The sequence below is a fragment of the Lynx canadensis genome, chromosome B1 (genome assembly GCF_007474595.2).
Source record: "Lynx canadensis isolate LIC74 chromosome B1, mLynCan4.pri.v2, whole genome shotgun sequence".
Lineage (NCBI taxonomy): Eukaryota > Metazoa > Chordata > Mammalia > Carnivora > Felidae > Lynx > Lynx canadensis.
Window position 1 is genome coordinate 53,900,254 of NC_044306.2, and position 18,464 is coordinate 53,918,717.

At 36.7% G+C, this 18,464-nt stretch overlaps 1 protein-coding gene across 2 annotated transcripts in view; it reads left to right on the forward strand.

Annotated features, from left to right (window-relative positions):
- The window catches only part of GLRA3 (glycine receptor alpha 3), a 195,843-nt gene that overhangs the window by 159,435 nt on the left and 17,944 nt on the right, over positions 1-18,464 (forward strand). For both annotated transcript variants that reach the window (XM_030311883.1, XM_030311884.1), the window contains exon 7: positions 1,008-1,222. In XM_030311883.1, the coding sequence (XP_030167743.1) occupies positions 1,008-1,222 (215 nt within the window). The remainder of the gene's footprint in view (positions 1-1,007; positions 1,223-18,464) is intronic.

The window sequence follows — 18,464 nt, forward strand, 5'->3', positions numbered from 1 at the left end:
TTTTAAGCTCTGAAATCTCATCCATCCTTTCATCTAGCGACTGTCCCATGCATCACAGTAGCACGTGGCTCAAGCCACATTTCTAGAAATTTTGCACTGAAACTTATCTAAGAATACACTACTAATTTTCTTGGATGTGCCCTGTGATTCTCTTTCACAACTGGATCAGAGAATGTCACTTAAAAAAAGGTCAGCGTGTTAACTCACTGACCTTAATAAAACCAAGAATTTGGTTATTCAGATAAACAGTTATTTTAGGGAAAGATAACATGGTAATAGCACTAAGAACTATAGTCCGAGGGTAAGCAGAGATAACAACAAAATGGTTAACTAAGACATAATTAATTCCTCTGTTAGTTACTTACCATAATAGAGACACATGTCGTAAATATATAGAGCAAATATATCTCAGGTTATTTTAGTGTGTTTTTAAATTATGCTCAAATTTATTGATGGAAAATAACATGTTTTGCTCTTCTTTGCATTAATAGTTTCCAAATTATTAATGCATAATTTATATAAATTACATTTAAGGAAGTATTTATCTTCAACTGAATTTTTCCGTTAGCACTTACTTTAAAGTAAATGTAAAGGCCTCTGGACCAAATAGCACCTGGCTCTAAATAAGTACTAAACAGACCCATCAATGAGTAAAGAAGGTTTTTATGTAATAGACACACACTTCTCCTGTATTATCTCAGAAACAATTGCTAGAATCAAGTGAAATAATAGATGTTTGAGTACTTTCAAAGTAGGAAGTGCTAATCAAATGTGAAGTAATAAGATTACAAACTATTTCCTGGTAAGTATACTCTCATGTTGCTTCCAGACGCTTACAGAACAAGAAGAAAACTATACTTTCAGCAACCAATTTGCATATATGATTTAGAATCCCTTCTCACTGTCACGGAAAATTTTAGGACAGAATATAAAAAAAAAACGTGACATTTGATACCGTACAAAGACCTATTTTTACCAATTGCTGCATTTATTTCACAACCAACTAGGCAAATTTACATGTATAGAAGTGCGATTCCATCTTGAACGACAAATGGGATACTATCTGATCCAGATGTACATTCCCAGTCTCCTGATCGTGATTCTATCCTGGGTTTCATTCTGGATCAATATGGATGCCGCTCCAGCCAGGGTAGCCTTGGGAATAACTACTGTTCTGACTATGACCACACAGAGTTCAGGATCTCGAGCGTCCTTACCAAAGGTAAGTGTGCTAAATGGACATACACATACATTTGCACAAATATTTGCAGATAGAAAATATTTTTACATTAGAAAATTCACATAGATACAATTGCCAGCTTTCGTCATTTCTTTTTCAACAGGATGTAGTATTGATTACTAATTTTTAAGGTAATGTATAACCAAGGAAAAAAACTTGTAAATCACAGAAATAGATGGGGAAGATTTCTGTAAACCAATGATATCTTCCTTTGCAGTTGTGTTATAATCCCCAGTTATTTAAATATCAGTAACACTCTTATACATTGTGGAATTTTTTTATCTATAGATTTTTAAACATTTAGAGATCTATAAAACATGTGTGTAAGTTAAATCTACACAGTAACTTTACATGGTGGCCCAATACTCCATTGCATGGATGTGCTGCTATAGTAATATGCTTACTATTAGGACTGACACAATAACGAACTTTAATATGATGAACATTATATTCATGAATATGTATGTGTGTGTGGTATGTATGTGTATGTATATGTATATATGTGTGTGTGCGTGTGTGTGTGTGTGTATAGCTTTACATATACTTTGCACTTTTCCTTAGTATAAATTCTTAGAACTGGATTCACTGTACTAATAGCTGTACGTATTGATACGTATTGCCAAATGTATCTCAAGAAAAATCCACGGCAGTTACTCCTACAAATATTGTATGAGGGCACCCATAGTGCTATATGTAGCATTTATTATTTTTGTGGGTTTTTTTTTCTCCTCTGGCTTTTAAGTTGCCATAGGTCAATAAAAAGGAAAGCTTATCTAATATGATTTTAGTCCATGCTGAGCTGCCAGAATTAAAATAAACTGTTCTCTCTATGAAGTTTATAAAAGAACCCAATATTTCCTTTTACAACATATGCTGAAATAAAACATAGGAAGCTTTTTTAATCCATTTAGCAAAATAGCAATAGAAAATTATTTTCCTCTCCTAAATGACTTCTAAGAAAAATTTCTAGTATCTAAATTAAGTAATCCTGTCTAGCTTCCAACAAGCTTCACTATTATTTTCATTACGATCATAGAGATGTAATAGAATATAGTAGCTTTTCTTGTGCATTTGATGCTATCTATCTGCAATGCCAAGCAAATTATAATCTACGGTCACGGCTTCCTTAACTCTTACTGAATCACATTGTATGATTCAATTTATTAGATTAAAATGCCTAAATAAATAAAAGCTGATGGCAGGACATTTTATCACTAAAATGTTACTTCATATAGGAAGAACTTGACATTTAACAATGCTCACGCTGCCTAGATAAAATTTAATGGTTGTCTTTCAAAATAAAGTCTACTTTTATTGACAGTTAATTGAATTTTCAAAATGAGTCACTAGTTGAACTAGTGCTTTATAAAATATTGTTCAAGTGAAAATTATAAGTCTGCTTATAAGATTAAGTTAATAAGTCTCAATGATTATTTATATACGTATAAATGTCTCAAGGGCTCTGATTAAAATAGTTGAAGTCCTATAGTCAATTTGTAAAGGAAATTGCCAGTTTACTCATTGATTTTCTTCATGAGCTAAACAAAAATGAAAGCACATTCATTCTGTAAGTTGTCAACTAGAAAGAAGAGAACAAAATGCTCCATTTCAGAAAGCAACAGCTTCTATGAGACACAGTATAAAGACATTTGAATACAGACATTGAGGCAGAATTGGGAGAGCATGAAGGTCTGAGTGGAAGAAACAGAAATAAAGAAAGCAACAATTTTTTTTTTTAAACAAAAGAATAGAGACACAAGTTTTTTTTTTTAAATTTTTTTTTTTAACTATTTATTTTTGAGACAGAGAGAGACAGAGCATGAACGGGGGAGGGACAGAGAGAGAGAGGGAGACACAGAATCAGAAGCAGGCTCCAGGCTCTGAGCCATCAGCCCAGAGCCCGACGCGGGGCTCGAACTCACTGACCGCGAGATCGTGACCTGAGCCGAAGTCGGACGCCCAACCGACTTAGCCACCCAGGCGCCCCGAGACACAAGTTTTTTTAAAAAGAAAGAAAATCTTGGGATGTCTTTATACTTTTTCTTAAGATATAAGAAATATTTTTTAAAAAAATCATTAATTTCACTATGATCTCAGGGAAGGAATAAATTTTCAATTATGAGTTAATTCTATACATAAATGTATACAAAGCCTTTACATCTCTTAAATCATAGAAACAATGACCACAATGGAAATGTGATAACAGATTTAATTCCAACCCACAAAAAAATAATTGATTAGCAAAGTAATATCTTAAGAGAAAGTGACCGTATCATTTTAGGCTTTGTGATAGTTAAGGAATGGGAGGTTGAACATATTGTTATTATTTTTTTAAGTTTATTAATTTATTTTGAGAGACAGAGAGAGAGAGAAAGAGAGAGAGTGAGAAAGAGCACATGTGAGGAAAAGAGAGAAGGAGAGAGAGTCCCAAGTCTGATGTGTTGCTCAAATTCATGGACAGTGAGATCATGACCTGAGCCCAAATCAAGAATCAGATGCTTAACTGACTGACTCACCTAGGTGCCCCAGAACATATTCAGTTATGTATATTAGAATTCAGGAAGGGAAGCACTGATGATCCAGGATAAACAACAAGAATTAACCTATTCGAAGAGATCATTGAAAAGAGGAGAAAATCTCTTGAAAAATGAAATTTTTATCCTGTGATTTTGGGGTGCTAGAAAGACAAGAGGCGAGGGCCCACACTTGCCTTTGGGAACAGATGACTAAATCCTACACCTTAAGGCCTGCTATATTCTCAGCCTCACAAAAGAACCTTCAAGATGTCTAAAAATCTTGCCACTGAAATATCCACCATTCTCCTACTGACAAAATCTAGGAAGTAGGAAAACAAAATTAAATTCAGGAAACCAATAGAAGATTATCAGACAGAGGAGGAAGAAACAATAAATCATTAATTTATGGTAATTGCTTGGTGTTTTGTCCAGGCTGTGTGCCAATGCATCTCCTGCAGGATACGAAGGAGCTTGGAAATCAGTCAAGTAAGGGTCAGGGTAGAAAATTGGAAAGTCTCAAAGGATATACCTTAGCCAGCACCTTGAGAACTGCAGAGCTGAAAAAATTCCTCTCTGATATTTCCTGTTGCATTGCCCTCCACAGTGCCATAATAAATCAAGCATGTGATAGTCTAAAGCAAAAAGACCCCTGTGATTCATTTCTTGGAATGTGGAACTATATGGAGTTTCTGCAGGGCCTACATTAGGTGACAAGAAGAGGGTGACCATACAGCCTATTGCCAGCAATTTTATAAAGTTGTATAACTTTAGGGACACTCTTCAACACTGTGTGCTTGGAGCAGAATGAGCGAGGGAAAAAAATGGTGATGACCATGGAGCCACGTCATGGACGGTCTTATAAACCTTAATGAAGATCAGGTTGATTTTTAGTGGATTTTGGAGGGATTTTAATGAGAGCAGTAATCATTCTGACTTTTATTTGAAGATCAGATAGAAAGGGTAGAAGTGGAAGCAGGGAAACTCCAAACAAACAATTGTAGTCTAGAGCAGGTGATGGTCTGGCTAGACTGGTAGCCATAGAGGTGGAGAGTAGCGGATGTATTTAGAAAGAGGTAAGTGTTTTAAAGAAAAATGTATTTGGAAGTGAAATACATTATGACAGGGGACACTCAGGCCTCAGACTTCAGGGAGTAAACCTATAGCTGGATAGGGAAGCAGAATAGAGATGATTTTCCTAAGAAAGAAAGCAAGCCCAGAAAGAAGGGAAAAAGATGTATTTGTGGTTGGCCCTCCTTCTCCAGTTGGAAATAAACCTGAATATTCAGTCTTCTTTTTCTTTTCTTTTCCCAGGGCCATCTCCCCACCATCCCCCCCCCCTCTCTCTCTCACACACACACACACACACACACACACACACACAGAATAGATTAGACAGCTGAATTAAAGGCAAGACCCACTCACCTTAAAACTTTACTCCCAAACTCTGAGATCTCAACATTTTGTGATTTTTTTTTTTTTTACATTTAGAAAAGCAATCTTCCCAGGAGACTCAGGTTTAATCAGAGGTGAAAGAGAAGATGGTAATAATCATTTAATTAGTTTTGAGTATATATTTGATTTATACTAATACCTAGTTAAAATCTTGGCACTGAGGGAATTATATTTTTTATTATGTCTAGAGATGGATCAGAATAGAGAAAATTGGTAGAAGGGACAAAATATAATTTTAATTTGGAAATTATGGGTTCTAGCAAGATTCTGCATGAGGGAATTCTGGGAAGATCTCAGCTATATAGCAATATCACATACATCTTACCCTTTCTTTCCTGCTTTCAAAGATCAGTTATTTCTTCTTCAAATCCTACTCCTATCCCTTTTTCATTCTCTTTCATTGGGACCAGCAAAGGTCCAGCTTTGTTACATGTTTTCTGTTTTATATCATCTGCAGAAGTACACAAATATTACCATGCACACCCTAGATTAGTCTTTTAAAAATGAGTTTCAAACTTATTGTAATAACAGAGAATATTTAAAGATAACATGCTGAACAAACAGATGTATGTGCATGTGCCCCCCCCCCCACCCCCCCCCCACACACACCCAGACACAAGCTTGGCAGAGGCCAGAGAATCTCTAGACTCCAACTTCATCCAAACCCTAGCTCTTAACACAATATAGTCTTAGAACCCAAAACCATTTCAGTATAGTTAAGTTGCAGTTATTCCATATAACAACCAATCCCCAAGTCTCAATGGTTTACCACATTTATTCTTGTTCACAGCCTTGTTAGCTGCCTGTGAGCAGCTCTCTTCTGGGTTTGTCTGAGATTGGCTGACTTGGGGGGACTTGGATCTAGGCTGTGGAGTAGGTTCTGTTCCCTGTGTCTCCCCATTTTGGGAGTGGAGGTGTGGGTAGCATGTTCTTTTCACGGAGGAGTGTAGGAAAGCAGGAAGGCAAGCAGGAACTTGCAGTGCTTTTGCTCAGAACTGACACAGAGTGACTTCTGTTCTCATTTTGTAAGTCATACCAGGTTTCATAGCCAAACCCAAGTCAAGGGGGGTGGGGAATGGACTCCACCCACAGGGTAACCTTGAACAGAAAAGGAGAAAAAAAGGATTTTCAAGAAATAATCTTATCTACCTTAGGGACAATGGTTTGTTAAAACTGTCTGTCTCCTTTCCTAGACCTGACTCTGCCATATTAGTAAATACTCAAGAAAACAAGGGGAGAAAATGGGATGGGGAGAGGAAAGAGTGAAGAGTTCCTGGAAGATTCTATGCCACTCTGCCCTCACCACTATGGACATGTCATTTGGAGCAGAGCTACTAAATGTTAGAAAATAAGAAACACTAGAAATTTCAAAGGTGGACTGTCAATTAAATATTTCACACAAGCTCAGAAGCCTGTAGGCTTTGAAAATCTCAAATTCTGCACTAAAAGCTGTTTATCTTAAATAATTTCTTTTTGCTTTTTTCCCCCAATTTGGGAAAACCATCAGAAGTAAATTTTTGAGAGAACAAAAGATTTTTTATAGTTCTATCCTCAGAACCTAAGTCAGCACATGATATATGTCTACTGAGTAAATATCATGCAGATATTTAAAGACAAGAACTTTTAAACATTTACTTAGTACTCAGTCTAAACTTGGAAAAGAAGAGAGTTTGTCATTTTATCATGTCTTTCTAAAGGAATGTAAAAATTCAAGTGAATTACTCTTGTGTATAACCATATTTTTCCACTTGAGAATCACCAACTTACTGACAAAAATTAAAGATTGAAAGTATCTACTTTACAGTGTAATAAAAATATTGATTTTAGAAGATATAACAAAGATAGCTTTTATATTGTTTTCACTCTTCCTAAAAACATAATTTATAGAAGTGATTACAAATGTTAGAAAATAGCAATTGAACTATTATATTTTTATTTGGATACGATGGTTGTGTGGGGACACAAAGATCTATATGTGAGATTGCATTGAAAAGAGAAGGATGGAAAGAAACCTGGAGGGTTTATACTCACTATTGTGTTCTTATCTAATTAGTTTTCATTCTTCTAAAAAAAAATGAAGTTTTAAAGGAGAGTAAATTGCTGGGTCACCGAGGTGACTCAGTTGATTAAGTGCCTGACTCTTGATTTCAGCTCATGTCATGATCTCTTGTAGGATATAGCCCAGGCTCTGTGCTGACAGCAGGGAGCCTGCTTGAGATTCTCTTCCTTTCTCTCTCTCTGTCCCTCCCCTGCTTGTGCTTCTCACTCTCTCTCTCAAAATAAATTAATAAACTTTAAAAAAAAGCAAATAAACTCTCGAACTGTGAGAATCATGACCTGAGCCAAAACCGAGTTGGATGCTTAACTGACTGAGGCACCCAGGTGCCCCATTAGCAATTGTATTCAACTTATAATAGAATATCTGATGCAAGCAATACATTTATTTTTTTTAATGTATAAATATACTAAGAGTTTGATTTCATATTATATTCACCTAGGGAAAAAAAGAAAAAATAAAAAGGCATAGAAAATGAAAGAGTCATTTCTTCATACCTTTTTTGTTAAAAATCACAGAATATAATGCATGTGTATGTCATCCAATTTTATTAGTATTTTATCTATTATCTATAAACAGATAATTCCTAAACATAGGGTAGTTCCTATAATAGGAAGGATAGAAATTGATAAATATCACTGGTTTTACATTTAACCTTAGATCTACATTTACTTGGTTAACATAAATTTACATTTACTTGACTTCCTAGATCTCCCTAAACTGAAAATTAACAAGTATCAAGCCTGTCTTCTGATAGGTGACACAGAGTCAGAGCCACTGCATATATTCTTAAATCTGATGGTCCAATTATGAAAAAGCACATAATCAAATGACAAAGTTTAAATTTAGAAGATGATAAAATACAATGGCTTTGGCATCAGATTAAATTTAAAAGCAAAACAAGTATATGCCACTTTGAGACAATTTTATCTAAATAATGTTTTAGTAACTCCTTTTTCCACATTCACATACATCCTAGACTCGTACCACAAACCTTCCAGACAGATTAAAATGGAGTACAACTCCCTCTCACCAGCGGAATAAAGAACATGGTCCCTAAATCAGTGTGGTTAAGCAACTAACAGGTTTCCTCTGTCTTTATGATTCCTGTTTGAAGTTGTAAATGAAGGTCTTAGAACTCTTAGTTCTAGTTGTAAATGAAGGCTCTTAGAACTCAGAGAAAAGGGGACTAGGAAGGTATCTGGTTAAAACAAAGATAATATTATGGAAATAAAGAGACTCCTGTACAAAAATACAGAGGAGAAAGAAGTCACAGGTATAATTCATCCTTAACTGAGCATTTAAAACAGAAAATATATAAAGAAATGCCAGTAACTAACAGCATGCACCTAAGAAATATTTCCACTGGTATCTAGATTTTACAGTTTTATTTAAATGTTAAACATAACAGCCTTACCCTGTAGAAGGGATGATGGAAAAACTCCCATAACTGAGGGAGAAGTCAGAGATAAGTAGGTGACCTTTCCAAATCCCTTAGCCTTTGTGATTGCACCTTTCTTATCTGGTGACTGGAGGGATTGGCCAAATCCATCACTTAGGAAATAATGCAGTTCTGCTGTATTATGATTGCATCTCTTAAAATAAAAACCTTTATTTGGAAAAGAAATACTGTACTTGAAGCACCATTCATTTTCTAAGGTTTCTGAGGGTCATAATCAGTATGAATGCAACAGCAGTTAGCCTGGGCCGTTGGGAGTAGCTCCCCAGGGTGATAAATGGCAAAGTTCACAAAATCTTGTGCTGTGTGATTCACTGCCTGGTGTTCCAAGAAAACAGTTTTTCACATAGTTTCTTTTATTTTTCCATATCCAATTTATACTACTTTAACACCTATTTCTAAAACAGTGTTTATTCTTTTCTTTTGTTCTTATTCTTGTCTCTCTCTCGTCTTAGGTCTTAAAAGAAGCTCAAAATGATTTTGAGACTAATGTTTTTTCCTATAAAAGTTACAAAATGGAAAGTGCTTATACGGCTTTTACACCAGGGAGAAATGTAGGATCAAATATACCACAATCTGGATTTTACAAAACCAAGATTGAGGAATAGTCAGTGTGATCTGAAAATTCCCAGAAAAAAGCTGTGACACAGGCAGGAAGTCTTTCAGTGTATCTCAGAAGAAAAGCACTTCGTTGTATGCTTGAGTCATTTGTCCATTCCACAGCCAGAACTGTTCATCACAGTTTACTTGACAATTCTAAGGAACTGGGAGTATCTACCAAGATTGACTGACTTTAAAGTGAGAAAAATCACCCTAATGAAAGGGCTATTTTAGCTAATCAAAAGCAATATAATGTGATGTTTTACTCTGCCTCTTTCTCAAAAACAGCAAACTTAGATTGAGAAGAGAATTGACAAAATATTCACTCTCAAATGTTTGCTGGAAAATCTCCCTTCCCTTCCCTTCCCTTCCCTTCCCTTCCCTGGAGTGCCAACATGTAAGTTTGTATGAGATTTTGTGAGCCTCAACTCCTGGTTCTGGTCTAATCAATTTCTTGTTCTTAAATTTAAGTCGTGTTGCTTGTAAATGCATTTTAAAAGTCTATTTCTGGAAACTATTGGCTAATAATAGTTATAATTTGTAATTTAATAACTATAATTTACTATAAATAAGTAGTCTGGCTTATAGTCTAATAAATATTTACTCACTAATGCACTGTCATCTGTGAGCTGTAATCTAAGGCATTATCGGTCCCAGTAGACAATCCTTTCAACCACCTCTATGCGGAGTAAAGTAAAGCCATGTATCTTGGCCGTCTTCTTGACTACACCGTTTGGTGCCATACTTGTAACACAACTCACCCAATGACCTTGTAAAGGAATGTGTTCTAAAATTTCTGCTACTTAATAATCTTACCAAAAGCTAGGGTCAAGGTAAATATATTTATGAAGGGTTGTCTGAAATGTATGCAACGCATATCTACTCTGAATTCCGAGAACGCAAAATCAAATGGCTTCAGAGGGCATAGGCACAAATAAGTTAACCGCAGAGTGTTCTGGTATAGTTATTAAGTGTGGAGATGAGCACCATGGTTAACTGGGAGGTGCCTTCCATACTTAGAAGCACGTTCCTTTTCTTCTTCAAGGCACTGTGGAGCACGGGCAAACTTATTCCCGTGCCTAAATTTGGCTTGCAGCCTGCCTGTCTTTACTTGCCACCAGGTAGGCAATATACTATCTGTCCTAGATTACGTTAGCGCTTCGGAATGCTACCTGGACTCTATTTTCTATATCCCGTCACAATTGATTTTACTGAATTCTGACCTGACACTAAGGTTTGAGGAAATTTTGGGCTGGAGATCAAGGGAGGTTTCTGCCGCACTTTAATTAATTAATAGCTTTGTTTTTTTTTCTTTTTTTAAATAAAGCAGTGAGTTTTGCTCTTCAACAAAGCTGTTGTAGTTCTCTATGGAGACATCGTAAGCCGTGATTAGATCCTATCCACACTGTCCTCAGTTCTGTACCTGTAGGAATCCGGAATCCTTGTTTTTGTTTCAGAAATAAAACTAGTGGAAACCTTCCCACCCCTACTCCGTCTGCCACTCGTGCTGGCTTTCTCTTCCTTCCAGGCACATGGTAAGGTTGTACTTCTTAGTTCTACTGTAGGGGCTGACCGGAAGGAGTGCCGGCTGATGAGTTTCGAACACAGTGAGCGGTGCCACTTCTAGCCTGGAGTATTTGTTAGCAAACACGAGACCCACCAGTGCCAGGTTTTCCTGTACTGTCGCCGCTGCCAATGTTCCAGATAGTGACTGCCCTATCAGCTGAGGTCCCAGTAAGAATGACAGTGACAAGAGTCACCATGTAATTCAAAGTGGACATGCAGTGTCTTTTATTGTTCTTTGTTTCATGCCAGTGAGATTTGGGGATTATGGGGATTATGGAGATTTGGGGATTACTGTGTCCTATCCTAGCTTGAATCCTTATACCTACTTCCTTGCATCATTGGTAGGATAGGTGTAGAGAAATTCAGGCTTAGACAAGCTCCCCGAACACGATTGCTCCCCAAGGTCAAGGAAATTTGATTCATTTGATTCTAGTCTTTATAGCCAGGATGACTGTGACTGATAATGATAAAGTCCAATTATATATATATATATAGATAGATAATATATATATTAATAATATATATTATAGTAATATATAGTTATAATATATATTATTAATATATAATTGTATTTTATCATTATCAGTATATATATGTGTGTGTGTATGTGTGTATGTATTTGTGTATATATATATGTATTTGTATATATGTATATATATGTATATGTATATATGTATATATATATATATATATTTGGGACACAAAAAGCAGACTGTCTCTATTTTCTAATGATAACATTAAAAGTAGAATGAATGCATAATCTTTCTGGGGAAAAAACTGACATAAGAAGTCCATAGAACATAATAATTCTTATATTCCTTTCTCTACATTATAAAACATTTTTTTAGAATGAGAAAGACAAGGCCTTGCAGTAACCTAGCTTTGCATATTCAAATGATAATTTATCAAACTGATCTCTTCTTAGATTATCACATGACAAGTAGGGAATGGTTTCCCTGCTCATGAAAACACTTCATTTTAACTAATGTAAGAATGTTGTTGAGGGGACTTTCATTGCATTTCAGAAGATAAAATGCTTTCCTGATCTGGTTTTGCTTCTTCAGAGCAACTGGTTTGTTTTATGTGGTAAATACAATGCTCATGTCTCTTTTTCTACATTGTTTGCTAGGAAGCTGTTTGTAAGATTTTAGAATCAGCATATAGAGAGGACCTTACAATATGTATTTTGCGTACTGATTTCAGTCTTAACTACCAGATAAAAGTTAAAGAGGCTGGAATACTAAAGTACAGAGAGTATTCTTATTTAGTGCATTCACAGTTGTCGATATGTAATGGTAGCCTAAAAAGAAGCAGCCTAAAACCTAGGTGATAGAAACTAGTAGTTAAGTTTGTGGGCTTTGGAACCAGAGGAGTTGTATTCAAATCTGGCTTTGCAGAATGGTAGCAGTCTTAGTCAACTCAAGCTCCTATAACAGAAGACCATAGAATAGGTGCTGTAAAGACCACAGACATTTATTCTCACAGCTCTGGAGCCTGAGAAGTTGAAGATCAAGACACTGGCAGAATCAGTGTCCGGTAAGAGTCTTCCTCCTGGTTCATAGATGGTGATCCTTTAGCTAGTAAAAGGCATGAAGGAGCTCTCTGGGACCCTTCCTCCAAGGGCACTAACCTCATTCATGAAGGCTGTGCCCTTACAACCTGATCATCTTCCAAAGCACCACTTCCTAACGCTGTCACCTTGGGGGTGAGATTTCAATGTCTGAATTTTGGAAGGACATATTCAGTCCATAACAGTTACTATGAGACAAGTTACTTAAGCAAGTTACTTTATTGTGCCTAAGTCTCATCTTTAAGATGGGAGTAGTTTCCTCAATGGTGAGGATTAAAAGTGTTAATTTTAGACAACAACTAAGAAGATTCAGTAGTTCTATGGACACTACTAAGAACACCTCCTGGCATGTTAAGTGTTATAATTTTTCTCTAATAATAAATGGCTGGTGATTTGAAGTCCTTCCGTGTGACATGGAATCAATTCAACATGACCTGCGAATGCAGAGCATGATGAACACAGTCTAGGTCCTAGAAATACCAAGATGAATAAGACCTGGCTTTTGTCTTAGCCCATGGGATATATTAGCCTAAAAGGAGAAAGATACATAAAAAGATAATGTCAGTCTGGTGGAGCTAGGTCAATAATAAGATGAATAATTTGATGTTTGCTTAGACATAATTTGTTAGAATATCACTATAGATACTTCTCATTGAAATTCTCCAGAACATACTCATTTTGGTATCCCCTTAGCCAAGGTTTTTGAAAAATAGAAAGCACTTAGAGATTGTGAAATAGAACAATTAACTAAATAAATAACATTCAAGTGGTGTTAGCCACCAGTCATCCTGTAGAACTTGCCTATAAATACATAGAATTACAATTGTGAAGAGTGGACGGGGAAAGGGTTTCTATAAGGAAAGGGGAGGTAGAAGCTGAGAAAGCCTATCCTGGTCTGGACATCTGGAGAAGGTTTCCCTAAGAATATTTTGTCGAAGCTGAGACCTGAAGGAAACCCAAAAGAAGGAATGTTCCAGATGAAAATAAGAGGGATGAAAAGCTGCTGAGGCAGGATGAGGTTTGTCAGTTGCTTTCAGATTCCAAAATCTAAAAGAAGGGAAGTATAATTAGAGCATAATAAGCAAGTAAGGAAGTGGCATAAGATGGTGAATATCAATCCTCAGAGGCCTTCACTGACCATCCCTATCTAGCATAACTCTCTTCACCCTGCCCTTCTCTTCCCATTACCCCATTGTGGTTTCTCTGTTGCACTTCTTTTAAATTATATCTGTGTTTTTATTGTATGATTTCCCCAAATGGAATGTAAGTTCCATTAAAGACAGATTTTATTTATCTCACTCATCTCTGTAACTACACACTAAGAACTGGACTTGGGTACATCAATGATGTTCAATAAATGTTGAATGAAAAAAAAAGATTGAGTGCATGTGGTAAGAGAAGTAAGGTGGGGGCCAATCATGAAGGGCTTGACCTAAAACAGATTTGAGACTTTAAATTAAGTGAAAGCACAGGAAGAGTTTTAAGTGGAAGGAGGCATGGATTTGCATTTAAAAATAATCACTTATTGTGATTATGTCGGGGATAGAGTTGAGGGGCTGAAGAACAGATTATTGTGGTTGAGATCAATGGGATGGCCGTAGGAAGGACAGAAAGTGATAAATTTGAGAAATAGAAAGAAAGTACAAATAACAGGGCTGGGTCTTTGATATGAGAGAAAAAGAGGACTTCTAGTGTGGGTATGAACAACTTCAGAGTATAGCCTTTTAATGGGGAGTAGGAGGCAGTTGCCTCCTATTTGTTTGGTAGAGTCTGGTAGAGCTTCATAGCTTTGTTGTTGTTGTTGTTGTTTTTCTTATTTATTTTTATTTTTTTATTAGAGAGAGAGAGAGAGAGAGAGAGCAGGGGGCGGGGCAGAGGGAGAGAGAAAAGAATCTTAAGCAGGCTCTTCTTCAGTGCAGAGCCCAACATGGGGTTCAGTCCCACAACCCTGGGATCATGACCTGAACCCAAATCAAGAGTAGTACACTCAACTGACTGAGCCACCCAGGTGCTCCATAGCTTTTGTTTTTAGTCAGAGTAAATTTGAGGTGCATGGGACATCCAAGAGGTAAGAAAGCTGGCTAGAGAGTGGTCTAGTGAGCAAAACTAGATTTGGGGTCCATGAGCACAGAGGAGGAATTGAATCCATGAAAATGGATGAGGTTGAATAGGGAGAAACTTCAGAGTTAGAATAGAAGAGTGGCTGGACTGTATCCCTGAGGAACGCAGGATAAGGAGGAAGGGCCCCCAAAGCAGAGTGTGTTAGAGCAGAGGAAGAGAAACCTGAAAAACATGGGTCATGGGAGCCCTGGGAAGAGTGGGCTCCAAGAAGGAAGCAATCTTCAGTACGGTGGCTTTGAAGGGGTCTCCAGGACAAAGGTCCTCCTGACTGGCGCATTTAATTAGTAAATGTTTAGGTTTTATTTTCTCATACTTTTCTATTCAAGGGGTAATATCGAGAAGGGATTGTTGCATAAAATTGAATCATGGTTCCAACAGCACATTGGACGTTGGGACTGTTGACAAGGTGGTTCAGAGGAATGAACTGCCTCTTGATTGGAGTAAGTCTTCCCCAAGAGACAGCAACAAGTAGAGGATGAAAAGACGGTGATGAATCTGAATCACATGGGGTGTGTTGTATATCATGAGTATGTTGTGCATGTGTTGGAGTAAGAACTGTTGTCCATATTTTAGTTACTATCCCTAGAGTTCCAAACTTCCCACATCCTGAGTTTGCTGTACCGAGATGAGCAGTGAGGGTAGCAGAGGAGAAAAAGAGTTGAAATTGGCGAAGGGGGTCAGAGAAGAGGACAAGGAAAGTAAGCCCTTCAGGCTTAACACTCGGGAGCTGTTCACAATGAGCAGAACCCTGGCAGGCATAAATGTTGTCATTGGAAATATTCATTGGATTAATACGGAAATTAAATTTCTGATTTATCTCTGGTTCACATTATAGATTCAGGTTGTTAAAGAATGAGCACATACTTTGTGAGTCATATTCTTCCAGGAATGGTGTAGTTTGAGATAGCATTTTTGAAATCTGTATTATATCTTCCAGGACAGTATGTATTTGAGGGCAGCCAAAGATTTCTGGCAAATTGTAGAACTCATGAGGTTTAAATCTATATTTTATAAACAATTGGACACTTAGTACAGCCCTGAAATAAAATGCCTGGAAGTCACACTTAAGATAGAGGAGGAGATGTTGAGGGCTCCCTTGTTGGCATATTTCATATGTAGGTTGACACCGTTGTAAGCGTCAAGAAATGACCTCTTTTTAAAAGATAATTAATCCATTCCAAGATATGAACAAAACATCACTTCAGAAAGCGAAGCTACACATAAATCATCATCTGTGATTCATTTTTCACCTGTATTTTAACATTTTACGCCTTCATTTATCTGTCCACTTATTCAGCAAATATGTGCACACATGCCAAACATTATTGCAGTGGTGAACAACTCAGAGATGACATCTGCCCGGCAAAGAGTCTAAACAGAAAGAGAATAAGAATAGGCAATTACAGTGCAGTGTGTTCAGTTAAGCACAAGTGCCATGGGATTCTGAGCCAGACTTGGGCAAAGTCTAGCCTGGGACCTAAAAGGCCAACTGAGAAGGGTGGGAGAGGGGTTTTTCTTCACTTTAGTATTTACTGCTCTCCCCGTCATAGACTTCTCTCCTTTGAACCACAACCTCAATTTGATCAAGGTTTCCAAATGTTGACATTTGACAAAAATAACATCATTAAATATGAAGAATGAAGAGAGAAAAAAATACAGAATATACAGACAGCACAGAACTAGTCAAATTTCTAAAGCATAAGATTTTGATCTCCAAGGTACATTGAGTTCCAAGAAGTAATTAGTACATCTTTGCTTGCATCTCATCTATATTTCTGCTGTCCTGGATCCACATCTTCTTAGGGAAGGGACATTTGTTTCTATCAGTGGGGAAGCAAAGTTCTAGGTAATTATCCATTTCCCAGGAAGAATGTAAGAAAAAAAAAAAAAAAAAAGCTTCGCATAAATGTCTTTCATTCTTAATCTCATTTCTGGCAAATGAGAGAATATTTTTTCCAACATCTAACTGGCATGACTAAGTTATCTAACAAAATGAATTATCTCATGCTCATGGCACAAAAGGTGATGATTTTATTGATATTGCTTTCATGATACAACACTGTGTGCAATACAGGCACATACATATTCAATAAGAAAAGATACTAAAACTTACAGAAAATTTTCATCCTTAAGCAACTGACATACAGCAACATTTGTTCAATCGCATCATCAAATCACCACACCATTAAGCTGAGAGAAAAATTAAAGCAGTTTCTTAAAGGTTACTGACTTGTTCCCTCCAAAGGTCCTTGGTCTGTATGAATCTGTTTCTAGGAAAGAGGGACATACTTCCTCCTTTTTACGTTCCCTTGTTTCACTTCGCTTCTTTTTGTGTTTTTTTTCCTATCAAAAATAGTAATACTTTTTTTTTTATAATTTTAAATGTTTATTTTTGAGAGACAGAGAGAGAGTGTGAGTGGGGGAGGGACGGAGAGAGAGGGAGACACAGAATCAGAAGCAGGCTTCAGGCTCTGAGCTGTGGGCACAGAGCCCAACACGAGGCTCAAACCCACAGACATGGAGATCATGACCTGAGCTGAAGTTCGATGCTTAACGGACTGAGCCACCCAGGCACGCCCAAAATAGTAATAATTTTTAAATTTCTCTGCTCTGTTGTTTTCCTTTTCCTTTCTTTATATTCTCTTTCTTACCTTTGAGGTGGCAGAAGACAGGAAGACCCTGTGGAGCTAAGGGGGTAGTCAGGGTCAACGATGCTGGCTGGGGTGGGCAGGACCAGAGTCCAGGGGTCAAGGACATGGTCAGGACCAAGGCAGCCAGTGGGGACTTTGGGTGTGAGGCCCGAGTCAGTAAGGCATCTGGGATTAATGGGGCTGAGGCTGGAGGGGGCCAGCGGAATTAAGATACTAGTTACATAAAGGGAGACTCTTCAAATATATGTTAAAGAATCAGACAAGTTTGTCACTGTCCAAGAAAGTGTTACATCATGAAAAGAGTGAAAACTAGAGTGAACCCTGTCATATTGAGTTGGAATTAGAGATGCCAGTGTGAATTCATGTTTTCAATATAGATAGATAAATGATAGATACAGAGATAGATGATAGGTAAGTTATATATATGTTGTATATATAATAATAATTATATAATACATTATAATATATTATATTTCTCTATATAATATATATTATATTATTATACATAATTTATATATAATATTATACATAATTATATATAATATACATATCATATATATGTATATATGTCATATATCATATATATTAGTTATATATGTATGTATATCATTCCTAACTCTGCCTACTAAGAGGGCCTATAAGTAGTTATACCCAGGAAACAATGAGCACACCCAGTGCCCAGATCCTTGGTTTCTAAAAGTCATTCTTCAGTTAAAAAAAAAAAAAAAAAAAAGGATTCTTAGAGAAAGCCCTCAGTCAAATACTGGAACAAGAAATTACAGATAAGTCTGGAATGCCTTATGCCAGAAAGTGAGAAAGTACCCAAATCATGATGGAGACTTGCCAAAAGGATGCATGGCCTAACTTCTAGGGGCTCCTACTGACCCAATCTGTGTAATGTGAGCATCAAAATAGTGATGTTAATGCATGGTAGCCCATTGAACAAAATCATTACTTGTCTATACTGATATAAGTAATGTGGAAGACAAACTTCTCTTACTGTAGAGTGCTAACTAACAAATGTAGATGGAATGATGGAATTTGGAAATCCACATGTGGAATCATCATTGTGATAATTGATTCAGACAAAAATCATCAAGGTCTAATGGATGAAACTTAATGAGTAAGAAGATATGTATTTACTCAAGAGAAATTGGTAACTTTATAATAGAGAGACCTAGTAGATAGCACCTTAACCAACTGATCAACATTGAGTGCTTTCTGATATGATAC